We start from the raw sequence: 15,494 nt of genomic DNA, 5'->3' as shown, positions 1-15,494 counted from the left end.
CTTACATCCACCATTGGAGTTTCTAGCTGATCTTAAGCATCAGGAGTGAAACTGCACGACACAAAGTATAGAATCCTGCGAAAGAAAATCTAGTGTAAAAAATCAAGTACTGCAACTTCCCACCACGTGGGTAACATTACTTCACTGACTGCTTTTCTATTTTTTGATAAAAATAAATAGAATTAAATGAGTAAAGTCAGATCTAGATTCAGGCTTCAGTCTTTTTTTTTTTTTTTAATGACTGCAGGCTATGCTGATTAATAATCATAGGTTTGGCTTAATATCGAGAGAAGTTGGCCAAGACAGTCCAATCTGAGCTGAATTCTGACTCCACCTATTAAGGTTTGTGTTTTTCCTTGAGCCCAGTTGTTATTCTGGAATATTAACAATTGGGTCAGTGTTCTACAGGAGGAGAGGACGCGGCTTCTGTCAAGGAACCTACTTCAAATTGCTAGAAAAGATAACGCTCTGAAGACAAGATGATGCTGTTAAAACCTCCCTCCAAACAGACCAGTTATTCACCAAAGTAACCTCAACAGGAGGATGAAAACTGCGTGGTAATTCCCAGCTATGCTGCTCCATGGCTCTCCGGTCTTGCACACCCACGGGATACAAACTGAGCAATGGTGAGCTTTGTTCTTTTGGTTTGAGAAGAGCAGGAGGAAGACTTGGTTCTAGTAAAACTGAGGGTGCTGAATATCCATTTGTTTCTATGACTACAGCTTTCCAAGCCCTTCTGTAGAAATCAGAACTGGCGAAGTGGAATTGTAATCATACCTTTTATTAGGGGGTGATTAGCGTATCTCGTGTAATTATTTGAACAGCATTTAGAAAGGGAGAGAAATTGTAAATGCCAGAGTGACAGAGCCTGCAGCTGTGACAGTACAGAGACAGTGATTTGGGGCTGGACAGAATTTACCTTTCAGCACTGGCTGAATATTTTACCTTAGAATATCACTCTTAGTAGATTATTATTTTTTTCCCCAGAGTTATGGGAATGTTATGTTATTCTTGAGCTGGGTGTGAATCACAGTTTTGTAAGCCATTCTCAGATAAGCTCTTCATGCAAGTTACCACACACTTACCCTCTTGCATAACACCCAGTGAAGTAATCAGCCTAAATTTCTTGCAAGACAGGCATTATCATCTTCTTTTAAATAGTTGAGAGGATCACTAAGGCAACAGTAATGTACCTAGATAAATAGATGATACAAGCTTTGCTTTTCATATGTAAAAAGAACATGAACATGCATATGGCAGAATTGAACAATATAATATGTATAACAAATTGCACCCTTCCTAATAAAGATAAGAGAGTAAAAGGAATGACAGAAGACGTATGTACACACCCCTGTGTAAAGACTTTTTAATGCTCCTCTCCAAAATGAGCTGCTTAAAAGACCTTTTGCAAGCAAAGACATATCAAAAGCCAGGATCAATTGTGAGAGCTCTCCAGCCTTTCACAATACCTGACCATCGGCCTCTTTGTTTCTCTAATCTTGTAAGTTTAGCAGTTCTTCTCCAGAGCGTTGCCTCTCACCGGTCAACTCCTGATCAACTCCTTTCTCACCAGTTGGACTGTCTCAGTCAAAAGAGATCTGAAGCAATCAAATGAACCTCCACAGCTTACCTTCCAAAGGTGCTGTCCAAGAAGAAGAGGAGCACCAACGGTTGAGCGTAGTGCTGGAAGCTTCTTTGACACTCAACAGCCAGCTGGGAGATGCTGTTGCAGAGAGACGCAGATGCAAATGATCCCATTTTCACGCTGCCTCTGCTAGCGGAGTTCTAATACAAGAGAGGGTCAGGTGTGAAGGACATATTACTGGAGGAATAGCCAATCCAGTTTAATACCTGCAGTCCCTAAGAAGATTAGATAGTATTGTATAGATTTGGGTCTATCTCTGAAGCCAACATCTTTGTCTGCTACTACAGGTTATTCTCAGTATGAGGGCAGGAGATTATCGCCATTACAAACTACCAGATGAAAGCACCAACTGTGAGACACGTATCATTCTCACGGCAGCTACGGAAGAGAACGGCGGGGGTAAATCACGCCGCTCCTCCGCACGGAGCAGTGATCGCTTAAACAAGACGACTCGCGCGTAGCTTCATTTCGAGGCATCTCGTATGGCTGAGGAACCAGACAAACAGCTCCTGCTGGCTTTTGCCACGACACGAGTCTGCTTTGCAATGCCAGAGGGAGGTTTAAAAACTCGCTGTCTCTGCCTGGAAAAACCCCTCGGCTCCTGCGCCACGATCACGGAGGCAGAGGGATGGCGCAGGGCCCAGGCCCTCGCTGGCAGAGCAAGCTGCGGATGGTGTCGGTGACTGGAATGCACTGGTACGGTGCAGCTCCGCAAAAAAAGGGAATAACAACGTTCCTGGCCAAAGATTTCAGGGTCCTAACAATGCAGTCAGCAGATTTAACACATGGGGGGATTAGGAGATGGTTATTTGGTAATTTTAAAGCAAAGCGCTGGCTGAATGGGCAGGTTTGCAGGGGTAGATCCACGCTTCGCAATGGAGTTACAGAATTCGGAGAAGGGCTCTGCTGGCTGGCTGGGACGCTTACTCAGAAACCCTTCTCTGTGCACAGCGGACGTTTTTCCACAATACTGTCATCTAACTGAACTGCTTTCCCTCGCGTGCGCGGTATTACAGACTTCTGCTTTACTGCCCAAACCCCCGTTTTCCCCACTGCCTCGCGTGGGGAGGGCTGGCCTGGGAGCGGCACCCGGCCCCTTCCCGCTTCGGCCGCGGCGTTCCGGGGGGGACGCTTTCTGCGACGGACCCATGGCGGCGAGGCGGGCTGAGGGTGAGAGACAGCATTTCCCTTCCCCTTCTGGGCTGAGTCCCCGCGGGCCTCCCGGGACGCCCTGAGCTGTCCCCGGGGGCTGACTCTCCCCGCTGGGGAGAAGGGTTGGGAGGGAGGGCTGGCTCCCTGCTCGGGGTTCCCCGGCCTCTCCTCGGGCCCCCGGGTGCCCCTGCTGCTTCCTTTCCCCCATCGAAGCTCAGCCCTGGCCGCACTCGCCGTTTCCAGGCCTTTGCAGCCGGTGTGTTGTTCAGCAGCGGATCTGTTGACTTGAGCTGCACTAAACCCCACGTTTTGGGGGGTAAAAAGGGTAATCATTGCTTCCCCTGCCGCATAGTGGGGCCAGTGTGAGAGGGCGACATGTATCGCCTCATAACTGTGGCTTCGGTTACCATGTGTGGCTTTTTTTCTTCTCCCTCTGTACAGTGGATCACTGTTCTCCGCGACGGTAGCAGAGAGGAGCAGCTCATCATGCCGACGGTGGTGGTGATGGACGTGTCGCTCTCCATGACACGGCCAGTGTCGGTGGAGGGCTCCGAGGAGTACCAGCGGAAACACTTGGCTGTCCACGGCCTGACAATGCTGTTCGAGCACATGGCGACCAACTACAAGTTGGAGTTCACAGCCTTGGTGGTGTTTTCATCACTCTGGGAGCTGATGGTGCCCTTTACAAGAGATTACAACACGCTCCAGGTAGGGTGCGTTGCACACGAAAGCAATAAGTTGTCAACATGAAAAAAAAACAAACCCAAAAAACCCACGCATGTTTCAGAATGACGGTGAAGTTGTGTGATTTTCTGTCATCCTGTGCACTACGTCTTGAATTCAGTGTTTTCTCCTTATTTTTTTTTCCCGTATTTTGCTGCTTTGCAAATCGTACCTTTGCAGGTAACCACTGGAGTGTGGTTAATTAAGTTAAAAGTGGGGATGGAGGAAAGGGCTGCCTGATGAAGCTTTTAAAAATGCCAGTGGTTCCGTGACAATCACGTTTTTATCTGTGGTTGTTGATTTGCTCTTGATAAATGATGCAGCAGACAGGACCATTTAGCAAGGTTTTGAGTCAAAGTGATTTGGTAGATAGAACATGCTTTTAAGAGTATGTACCAGTTAAAGCATGGCAAGAATGAGAATAAAGTGATTTTAGGTCTCGCAGATGTGATGGGAAGTTGGGAGGAAATGGAAAGGAGAAAGTCCAAGAAGGGAATTTCGTATTATGAGTGCAGTAAGGCACTGAAAGTCTCTGAGGCCAGTAAAAATTGTACATTTATGTCTGGTTATCATATATAATATCAGGAAGAAATGATACATCACTGCCACATGTTTTAGCTTTGTCGGTCCTGGGACATGCAGATTTTGAAAGATATTCTCTGTTATGTTTGCATTTGAGCAGATGAATGCTAGTGCATTCTCTTCGCTTTATTTTCCCCTCCTTAAAAGGGGAAATTCATTTGAGGAATTTCTGAAAGCCAAGAATCCAGCCAAGCTCCTCCAGCTAGTTTTACAGCTGCAGCCTTCTTATGATGCTGTATTAAGTGTGACTTTTTCATTTTGAGGAGAAAAGCTGGCTTATGGTTATAGAAACAGGATGCAGATAGGAGTTTTGGATTCCGATACTCTCTCTGCCAAAGATTTTTTGTGAGAGAAGCTCCTTGTGACCCTACTTTCTGAATCTCTAAGAAGTTAAAGTAGCTCTGACACCTGGGAGGATTTTCTAAGGTAAATGTTTCATGTTAGACATGGCTTCAAATTTTGACTTTATTGTTTCTTCGAGACATGCAAAGGTGGTTTTTTTCCTCCCAAAGAGCTATGTTTTTAATATTATAGTTCCTTCAGAGTCAGCTTTCATTCTTTTCTCATGATATTGTTCACTATTTCTTGCATCTTTCTTTTCTCTTATTTTTTTTTTTAAGTTTGCAGGTCATATATAAGAACATAGCACTTTGCATTGTGTTACAATACAAAGCAAATATACTGACTTACCACAGAACTATGAATAACTTTTCTATGTTTGCTGGTAGTGATATTTCATCTAGCAATGACAGTGTTTGTCTTTACAGGAAGCCCTCAGTAACATGGATGATTATGACAAAACCTGTTTAGAGTCAGCACTGCTGGGGGTTTGCAATATTGTCCAGCAGGAATGGGGTGCAGCAATTCCTTGCCAGGTATGACTGATTTCACTGTTCTTAGAATCTAGCATATACTTAGTACTCCCTGTAAAGCTGCAGGTGGAAATGTAAATGTAATTTGGAAACTCTGAATGCTCTCAGGCATGCTGGTGCTACAGGAAGACGAAGAATTAGTGTTTTGGGTATATCTGGAATATGAACAGAAGGTGATCTTTGTTAAAATATTCAGTAGCAAGAAACTAGACTGCTTCTTGTCCAATGTGTTAGTGCAGCGGAGTGGATTCTAAAATCTGGTCCAGGACTTCTATTTTGGAGGCTTGGCGTTTGATCTGGATGCAGTCTTTTGTCCCAGGAGCCTCAGTCGGTTTGGAAAGGATCTAGTCCCTCATTCCGTAACCTTTCGCCTCAAGTACCTGATGGTTTCCAGGACTTGTAACAGTTCCAGGTTTCGAGCAACAGCGTGAGACTACTGCCGGGTGTGTTTTGATCTGTCTTCTTTCCCTAATGAGTTATTTGGCATGCGTCTGCTCACACACTCCATTCAGTCCTTGCAGCTCTCAGCCTTCTGAATTTGCTGCCTCTCATGGCGAAGACTGCTTTTAGCCCTCAGTTTTCTGAGACACTGAAGAGCCTGTTGGTCTTCGGGTTAGGATTTGAGTTCAGAAATTTTGCAGCTCGGTGAGCTAGGAAGATGTCTCAAGCAGGAGAAAAAGAATAGAGGTTTATTGGCTAGGCAATGCTTCATAATCTAACGAGGATAAAAGGCACCTTGGAAAAGCAGACATTCAAAGCAAAGAACTAGAAAGATGTAAAAACTAAGTATAGATTAGACCTCAGCAATTTGGTCTCTCATTTGTGTCATGGCTCATTTTACTGGAACTGCAGGTGATGGGGTGATGAAAGGCAGTGGGGAATGTGCTGTGCAGAATCTTGGAATGCTGAAAAGCATTACTGGGAAGCAGCAGTTCAGATGGTAACTGGAGAGACTGCAAAAGAGAGAGATTGAGGATGAAGAGAGAATACAAATCTGGATGTAGCAGATATACATTGAGTTTCAATAGCATTTGATTTTCCTTACCTCACAGCCAAAAATAATGCCTGATGTCGCTGCACAGTGTTGAAAGAGCAGCTATTTTAGTACTCTGGAAGTGACTGGGTCTCAGCTGAGTGTAAATAGTTCCATTATTCAGCGTAACCTATTGGTGCAGGTTTCTGCAAAGAGTGACTTTGGACATGCAACCAAATGGAAAAATGCCTATTTTTGTTGTAATAGTTCTGCTGCAAAATGTGAGCTATAATACTGCAGCTGTATTTGTAAAGAATTAGGTTAATTAATACTACCTTTTGTATGGCTTCTGTGGGTTGTGGTGGAAGTTGGGTTACCCTCCAGATTCTGCAGAAGAAACCGGCTTTATCTTCCATCTGAAAATAAACCTGAAGTCCTCGAGTGTCTCAGCAGCAGGCTGCTTTTTTTGGCTGTGTAGTCACTGTTCATTTAAAAATGGCCACGTTTATGCACAGCAGCATGTGTTTCTGGCTATGGAATTTATGTTTTAGAGCAATTGCCTAACTACAACAAAATGTGTATTTACAACACAGGTAACTTAAATTACAGTGGTTAAATCTTCAATTTCTCATTTACATACCTGTTTCTGGAAATTTTACTTGCAATTCTTTCCCCAGCTCAGTGGAGGGAGTCCCCATGTGAGCAGGGATTTTCAGTATCGAAGTGCATGCTGCTAGGAAGACTACTGAAATGTGCTGGTGTGTAGTTGCCCTCTGCAGATAGAAATGTGTCTTTACTTGGAAATGCTGATCTATCCCCTTTGATTTAAGGTTGTTCTTGTCACCGATGGCTGCCTGGGGATCGGCAGAGGCTCCCTACGGCACTCACTAGCTACTCACAACCAGCGAAGTGAAAGCAACCGGTTTCCACTGCCTTTCCCGTTCCCGTCCAAGTTGTATGTCATGTGCATGGCAAATCTCGAAGAGGTAATATCTTTAACATGTACCTTCTTTGTTACATTGGATAATTATTGTTCTTCTCTGAACTAATGATCAGGTCAGCACAAAACATACTTCAATCTTCTTGTGCATAGTTTTAAAGTTTAGTTGACATGCCAGTGCTTAGTGTTAGTTATTTGGTGAAATGTAAGTGTAGTATCTTTTTAAAAGTTTATTATTGCACTATTATTCTCTACTACTATTGCATTATTATCATAATCTTTATAAATCGTGTCAGTTTCTGCCCAAGGAATATTACGCAATTTTTATTTGTCTGTTTATATTATTACCTTTACTGCATTAATTACATGGAACACTTTTCGTGGCTTTTCTTAATCTACAATTAAATTCCTGAATAAATGACTTCTATTGCAAAGATGCCCAACACTTAAAACAACAGTAGCTTTATGTAGAAATGTGAGTGAGCAAAATTCTAAAGTCTGTAAGCCAGTGTTCAAACCAACCTCCCTTAGTTTTGAAGGACTGTTTTTGTTCTCTTCAGGTATCTTTGAAAATCTCAGTATCAGCTTTAAAAATCTTCACAGTAGTTAGAATATTGTTGAATAAAAAGGTTTAAAAATAAACCTATATAGACTAAAGTTCATTAGGTTAGGTTTTATTGATAGCGTTGCTTTTGACTTGACACCTGTATTCTTCTGTCCATCGCAGAAGGATTTTCTACTTAGGCGTGCAATAGGTGTTTCAGCTTCAAGGCCTCTGTCAAGGATGATCCTCTTGATTAAGCTGATGGATTGAAGCATTGTTTGCACATCAGAGTAACTGGGAAAATGTTTAAAATAAATCTTCTTTTACTGATAAGTTTAGGTGCTTTCACAAGCATTGTATCTGCCTTCCCTCCTAAAAATTATATTATCCTGAGGGAGCTGGAAACAGCATTCCCAATAAAATGTTGCACTAGGTAGTGCATTCCTGTGCTCTTGAAGACTGAGAGTTTCTGGGGCTTTTGGTTGCTTAAACCTGCTTTCAAAGCAGAACCTAACAGGATAAAGCAATGTACTGGGAGTTGGACTTGATGATCCTTATGGGTCCCTTCCAACTGGAGGTATACTGTGATTATTTGTTATTGGGCCAAATTCTGCATCTGGTCTAATATAAATGTGACATAAGGAGTGCATTTCCTGGGAGACCAAGAATGGTGCTTGATTCAGAAAGGAGTGAGATAACAAAAAATCTTGATAGCATCCAATCAGATGCTTCTTGCTCTGTTGTGTACATTTTCTGAAAAAATACCAGTTAATAAAAAGAGAATAAAAAGAAAACAGAAACATTTCCCTTTTATTTTTTTACAGCTTCAAAGCACGGATTCCTTAGACTGCCTGGAACGGCTCATAGATTTAAACAACGGGGAAGGGCAAATTTTTACCATCGATGGGCCCCTTTGCCTGAAGAATGTACAGTCGATGTTTGGGTTAGTAGACTTGTAGATAATACGCCTTTGTGAAGGTTTCCAGTTAGTATCTGTAAAGGAAAACAAATATAATAAGAAATCTGATGATATGAGGTGTTCTAATTAACCTTTTTTTCTTTTAGTTTATGATCTTGTTAACTGTATTTGCATCTTGACCTTCACTGGTTAAGGTCAATATTTATTTTAATCGTTATGTAGCCAAAACATAGCATCTGTTTATGATTGGCAGATAGAAGATACTAATGTCCACAATTATCGTTAGTTTGCAATCAGTGTGATAATATACTGCTTTGTTTTGTAATTCAGCGATGCTAGAACTATTGAATTAATTGTAGTAAAAACCCCAGAGTTTTGGGAGCTTAGGTAGTGTGCTTTAGACAGACTATTTTCATTTGATATGTATCATGTTTTCCTTAATAATAACTGATCATGTTCTAGAAAGCTAATAGACCTGGCTTATACACCATTCCATGCTGTTCTCAAGTGTGGCCACTTAACATCTGATGTGCAAGTATTTCCCAGACCAGAACCTTTCATTATAGATGAGGAAATAGACCCCATCCCTAAAGCAATTAATACAGGTAACAAATCTTTGATTGCTTTTTACTTAAATCCATTTGATTTCTACCTTTTCACTACCACTTCTTATCCTGTATAGCTACTGTTTCATCCACTTTCTCTCCGCGACGATCAGTCACTGAGTGTGTAATTATTTTGTATATGTGGCACCCAGAGACAAGAATGTCATCCTGTTTCAGCCATGTGTACCTGGTAAAAGGGCTGGAGTAGCGCAGAGGCACTTTCAAAGCTCAGGGTGCCAATTTCTAGGTGCAAGGACCGTGGAAGACAGCCATGGGCTGCTTTCCATGAATACCCTCCTAAGCTTCGTGGAGGATAGGAGAGGTGTGTTGGAGAAAGGGCTGCATTTTGTGTTAGAGTTGCCTTTATCAGAAAGACCCTGTATTATCAGGTGAGACAAACTAGCGTCTTTCTGGAGGTTTCTTCACGGAATCCACTGTGAGTGCAGTCGAGAAGAATTGGTGAGGCAGCACAAGTAAAGGTTGAGATTTATAAGTCTGTCTTTGTAGTTTGTCAGTCATCCTGGCGCTTCTTAGCAATGCTAAGTTATTTTTGAAAACTGTGCGAAGAAACCCTTTCTCAGCCCTCCTGTTACTGGACACTGCACCCATGAGCAGCAGGTAGTCTGCAGATAGCCTGTGCCTGTGACTTGCAAAAGGCCAGGCACGCTTCATGGAGGCCATACACTGAACTTTCGCTGCTTTGCTTTAAGAATTAAGTGTGAACTGTAGCATCAAAATTGCTTTCAGCTCCTCAGCAGTGCATGTGAGCACATGCATTTTCGTGTTCTTTCCAGTCAGGGAGTGCTGTGGCTCTTTAGCTAAAGGTTGGCACCCTCAGTGACACCCCGATGTGGCTAACTCTGCAAGGGAAGTGATGGCAGTTCCTGCTGGCTTTGCACTGCTTGGGAAGCACAAAGAGAGTGACATGGTTAGATCATATGCCCAGCTGTCCTTTCACTTCCTGGAGACTTTCTTTTTTTCCGTGTTCATCAACAAAATATGCGCAGCTTGCATGTGAATAAGGGACACAACAGTGGTAAAATTTTACAAGGAAGTGAACTGAAACCCATAAATTACTGCCACCAAGATTGCCTCGATTTTTTGGGATTTTTTTAACTATGTAAAAGAAAAAAACACTTCTCATTTGAGGTGTGATCACGTCTTATTTGTAGCTCCATACTTTTTAAATAGGAATGAGTGCCTCTGTACCAAAATAGCAAAAGCAAAGAAAAAGACAATGCGGTGTGTCTTGACGAGGGAGGCTTTGTGTTGCGCTCAGTCATAGAGTTCCTCCTAACATTCCAAAGATGGAAATTTGGCATGAAGGAAATTTTGTTCTGTGTGCATTAAAATGCAGTGTGTGGTGTGCTGAGCCCTTCAATTCCTCCATGGCTTTAATCAAGTGTTCGTTGTTCATCTATGAGAAAAATCAATTAAATTGCCTTTGGGCCAGGTCCTTTGCTTGGCCTGTCAAGAAGACTGTGTTCCCCAGTTCCAGCTGCAGTACAGGTTGGAAACGCATCGAATATCTAATTGTGGCGTACACATATGGACCTGTGTCCATGGCTAGAGCACACCGTGTGTCACCATGCTTTGTGTAGAGAAGAGTTTACAAAGCAGGTACTCTCTACACCTCTGCTGGTGTAGAGCTGGTCAAAGGCTAGTCCTAAGCTACACACCAAAACCCTCCCACAGCTGAGATGCGAACCCGATACGGCATTTCTTGCAGCCCAGAAATGGGGAGGAAATTGGACAAGGCTGAGCATGAAGAACATGGTTGCCTCAATCTTTTACCAGCAAATGCCCACAACTCTGTGTGAGATGGAGCTGCATTTAAACTTCCAGTGGGCATATAAAACTCAAGAACCACAACTCAGTCTTCCCAGCCCTGGGAACATGCCCCGTTGGGGCTAACCCTGCCAGAGTGTTGATGGGGATTCCTGCAGGTTCTGGGGTGCCAGTTTGAAGCTAGTAGATTTGGGTTACTCCTTTGTTTTCTCTCCTTTTGAATTTATACAATGGCAGTGGTTTGGGTACAGTGTGAAAAACAACGTGCACAATTCTGTATTTGTTTAGCAACACGGTTCATGGACAGCAGTATGTGTGTGATGAAAGTGATGTTCTCATCTTAAAGTGTCATGGTGTTATGTATGAATGTTTGTATCTTATGAACTCCTAGACACCCCAGTCAAGTTTGGGGCTCTGTTGTGCTACCTCTGGTCACTGCTTCAGAAAACTTAGTGGTGTAAGAAGTTGTAATGTTAAATTGACTCTGACTACATTTCAACTATTTCCAAATCTGACTTAAACCTGTTGTCTCCCCACAGATCTAGAAATTGTTGGGTTTGTAGATATAGCCGACATTTCTAGCCCTCCTGTCTTGTCCAGACACTTGGTACTGCCCATTGCACTTAACAGAGGTGAGCAAGTTTTGTTTCTTTTAGCAAAAAACTGGTTCAGGCTTCCCTTGTAATGTCTGTTGTTGTTTTGGCTAGAAGCAAAAGATTTATGTTTTATCAAAATGCCAGATGTCTCTAAGGACATGTTTGCGTGATTACGTTAAAATTAAAACCTTGAACACAAGTTAATAGAGGGAACAGTCGTCTTATAGCATCATTATTAATAGAACATGCTAAACTTAAAACTAAAAATAGGCATGGACCATGAAGTATGTGGTGCAAGATGAATATTTAATGCCTGCACCTAATTGGTTCTTGGAGTGATTTGTTGTTGTGAAAAATCTGATCTTAATCACAACTAGATTGCTCAGTTGTACTTGAGCATTAATTGCTGTTCATTGAGGCTAAGTATGTATGTTTCTATACAAATGACTGGTGTGGGCTTCAGGGATAGTTAAGCGTATCACTGACTTGCAGCTGCTTGAGTGCATCAGCCTGTGATAAGAAGGACTTCCACTTTCCTTTTGTCATGGCCTTGGAGTGGAGCAAAGAGAAAGTGAGATTTCTCTTGGTAAAGAAGAATGAAACCTCCAGATACGCTTGCATCTCTGTATTAAGTCTTTTCCTGCTAGTCCTTTCACATTAGAAGATATTAACAGTTAAAGCACAGCTGTATTCCAGTTGCTAAAACAGTACATTTCTCATAATGACAATAAATGGCATAGGAGAGGAGGACTTGTAATTCAGGATGCTTTTGATTCAGAAGCAGCCATGTATTCGGTGCCAGACTCTTGGTGCCATTTTATTTCACTTCCAGTTTCTTCAAAGCTGAGGTTTTATTTGCAGTTTTTTTGGTAACTGTTTTGTGAGTAGGATGCAGTGGAATGTTTATATAACATTATAGTGCCACTTTGCCCAAAACATTCAATTACCAGCTGTTCGTTCTACAACAGTATTAATTGACTCTTGCACAGCAGAGGATACAGGGTGGTGTCATGGAAATAAAACTAGTGTGTGTGAATTTATTCTTATGTTGTCTCTTTGTTTGCATTCATTCTTCCCCAGAAGGTGATGAGGTGGGACCTGGCATCACAGATGACACTGAAGATGAGAATTCAGCTAATCAGATTGCTGGGAAAATCCCCAACTTCTGTGTTTTATTACATGGCAGCCTGAAAGTGGAAGGCATGGTGGCTGTCGTCCAGTTGGGGTATGGAGCTGGATGTCTGCCTGAAAAATCTCTTACTTTGCTCATTTATGCTTTATTTATAAATTATGCTTATTTATATCTGTACTCTCTACAGAATTCTGCACTGCTAGACAAAGCTGTGGATTTTTAGTTGTGGATATGTTTCTGCCAGTATAAATTGCAAATAGTGAGCCTTCACACAGTGGGAGGGAGCAAATTCTAGGCAAAGAGGGGTGGAAGATTTTCAGCCTGTGGGATTTGCTCTTTTTGATAGGCCAGAGTGGTATGGAATGCTCTATTCACAAGCTGATAGCAAGAAGAAATCAAACCTCATGATGTCGCTCTTTGAACCTGGTCCTGAGCCCCTTCCGTGGCTAGGGAAGATGGCACAGCTTGGACCTATTTCAGGTACCACTCACGCTCATTTCAATAACTCTTACACGTTCAGTGTTTCCTTGTGTGAATGACCTTGCCAAATCCTAGTTGTTGAGTGGTTTTTATTTTCTTCCCGCCCTCCACCGCCAGATGCGAAAGAAAATCCTTATGGAGAGGATGACAATAAGAGCCCTTTCCCCTTGCAACCCAAGAACAAGCGCAGTTACGCACAGAATGTTACCGTATGGATTAAACCAAGTGGCCTCCAGGTAGTGATACTGGTTTTGGACTTGATGCTTTACTTTGATCAGCAGTAGCGATCTTACCAGCAAAGTGGAGTCTGTGCGTGTCTTGTCCATTTAATGTAATGGCTTTATTGCTTTTCTTTCATTTTTATAAACAGTGCCTCTTTAAAATGTCATGATTAAAATGCAATCAGAAAGCATAGCTTGTTTAATGAAAGATGCGTCTCCATTGTAGTATCTGGCTTAGTTTATTGGATTTAGTATAATTACCGTTTATGTTTCAGCTTTTGTGAGCTGCGATCTTGCCAATCGTCAGGATAATTTATCAATAAAGAGTTGAGGATTTTTTCTGCAACTTCCCAAGCAGTTGCCAAGAAATTTAATTATTTTTTTTCTTTTCTGCAGACAGATGTACAGAAGATCTTGAGAAATGCAAGGAAACTCCCTGAAAAAACTCAAACCTTCTATAAAGTGAGTAACGTTTCCAGCCAACTCAAGTTTGATCCATAGTGGTAGTGGTGCATTTGACAGAGGAACATACACTGTCTATGTCTGTGGTATGTTCTGTGCAGGCTTGTGGGGCTCTGCAAAAACATACATGGTTCTGTAAAGAAGGAGATGTCCTGGGTCTGGTTTACAGACTGGTTAAGGTGAGACAAGGGGGTCTGGTTTCCCTGCCAACGCGTTCTCTGGCAGAGTGGCATAGACGTGTCACATTTACAGGTGCCCCTCATGATCCCTGCTACTTCCATAGTGAACTTGTTTCCTGATTTTAAGGTGTTGTCCAGGCAGAAATAAGCTGAGAGGAATAGGAACACAGATGTCATTCTGAGTCTAAAAACATCTCCTACATTTTTTCTACAACTAAAGAAAGACAAAATTCCAGGTGCGTTTGGCCACATCGTAATAATCCATAATCCAGACTGTAGGTGGAGGTAATTGTTGTTCCTCTTGTAAGCTTAGTGCTGAAGCAGTTTGTTATTGTAGCCCCCAGGGACATCCAGAATGAATATCCTGCCTAAATGCACGTAAGCACTCGTCAGTTTATAGTGAAGAAAAATCAATATAGATCCATTTTGCTGGACACTGGTTAAAGGCAGCAGTCAGTGAAGCCTAAGTCAGAGGCCACTCCCAGCTGGGACACGGACAAGGCAGGTACAACAGCTGAATGCACAAGGGGGAGAAGTGAGAAATGGAGATTTATAGGAAGGGATCAAGGGAGAAACAGCTGTTCAGTTGTGCCATCTTCAGCCCTGAAGCATTTTTTTTATCTCATGAGCAGGTGGGTGGTTTCCAGCAGCTGTACTCATCACTCAGCTTGTTTTCCTCTAAGTGAATAAGCTTGCCTTTAAAAAAAAAAGACGAAATCTACGTTTTATGCAAAGACTTACAGTGGCTTTAAAACTTTTCCTTCTTTGCAGGAACTTAATCGTTTACGAAAGGCAGCTCTGGCCTTTGGCTTTTTGGACCTCTTGAAAGGCGTGGCAGACATGCTGGAGCGGGAGTGCACCCTGCTTCCGGACACGGCGCATCCCGATGCAGCGTTTCAGCTGACACACGCTGCTCAGCAGCTTAAAGTGGCAAGTACTGGAGCATCAGAATATGCTGCTTATGATCATAACATTGCTCCACTGCAGACAGACTTTTCCAGTAGCAGCACTGAAAGAATGTGAAGTCTCTGTTTTGGGAACTTCTATAGATTAAGACTCAAATGGTTCAAATTTTATTGTCCTGTTTACTTTCTAGAGCCTGTTTAATTACTGTTTGGAGACCTTCCTATCAAAACGGGGACCCTTACCTGCATCAGTGCTCTCTAAATAAATGTAGTTTGTGGTGGCTTTAGTTAGACCGGGAAACTGTGGAAAGCGTCCCAAAGTCAATTACTGTGATGGGTGGAAGTTACTCAGGATGCGTGAGGAGAGAAAGAAAATGCCATCGTAGGCAGCAAACTGCTCATGGCTTTTGGCCTCCCAAAAATATGGTTACTACATAACCAAACTCACTAGTAAAACTATCCTAAAAGGCAGCTACTATTACTTTATACACCGACTTGATGAGTCCAAAGAAAACATATGTAAGAATCATTGTGCAAGATCAGATACACAGCTAATTTCAGGGTGTCATTGCTAATTTTATACCTGACTTGTACTGCCATAATGAGAGTTATCACTTGGATTGCAGTGCTTATGCTTGGGAAAGTAACTTAATCTTGTGAAATGTGGTTTTTATTTGTGTAATATTAATAATAAAGAGTAATTCTTCATGAAAATTTAAGTTGGATTTGTTCCATTTTCATAGCAACTAGGCTGTGCGGCCTAAAACAATGACCTG

The 15,494-nt window shown here is 42.3% G+C and overlaps 1 protein-coding gene across 4 annotated transcripts; it reads left to right on the top strand.

Moving 5' to 3' along the window:
- Positions 1-2,763: 2,763 nt before the first annotated feature.
- Positions 2,764-15,432, top strand: INTS14 (integrator complex subunit 14). Of its 4 annotated transcripts, none has more exons than XM_054837196.1 (12): positions 2,764-2,815; positions 3,239-3,505; positions 4,870-4,977; positions 6,778-6,933; positions 8,256-8,374; positions 8,813-8,955; positions 11,283-11,375; positions 12,423-12,564; positions 12,818-12,951; positions 13,069-13,187; positions 13,569-13,634; positions 14,585-15,432. In XM_054837196.1, exons 2-12 carry the CDS (start codon positions 3,284-3,286, stop codon positions 14,834-14,836), a joined length of 1,554 nt encoding a protein of 517 aa, XP_054693171.1. In that variant the 5' UTR covers positions 2,764-2,815; positions 3,239-3,283; the 3' UTR covers positions 14,837-15,432. The 4 variants fall into 4 exon arrangements, with proteins under 4 accessions (XP_054693171.1, XP_054693167.1, XP_054693169.1 ...); XM_054837192.1 differs by having other exon boundaries at positions 12,420-12,564; XM_054837194.1 differs by lacking the exon at positions 2,764-2,815 and adding an exon at positions 2,840-3,122 and having other exon boundaries at positions 12,420-12,564.
- Positions 15,433-15,494: the final 62 nt, after the last annotated feature.

This window comes from Grus americana, chromosome 10 (assembly GCF_028858705.1).
Source record: "Grus americana isolate bGruAme1 chromosome 10, bGruAme1.mat, whole genome shotgun sequence".
NCBI lineage: Eukaryota > Metazoa > Chordata > Aves > Gruiformes > Gruidae > Grus > Grus americana.
Note: the sequence above shows the minus strand (reverse complement) of the source record. Positions and strands in the feature narration are given on the sequence as shown.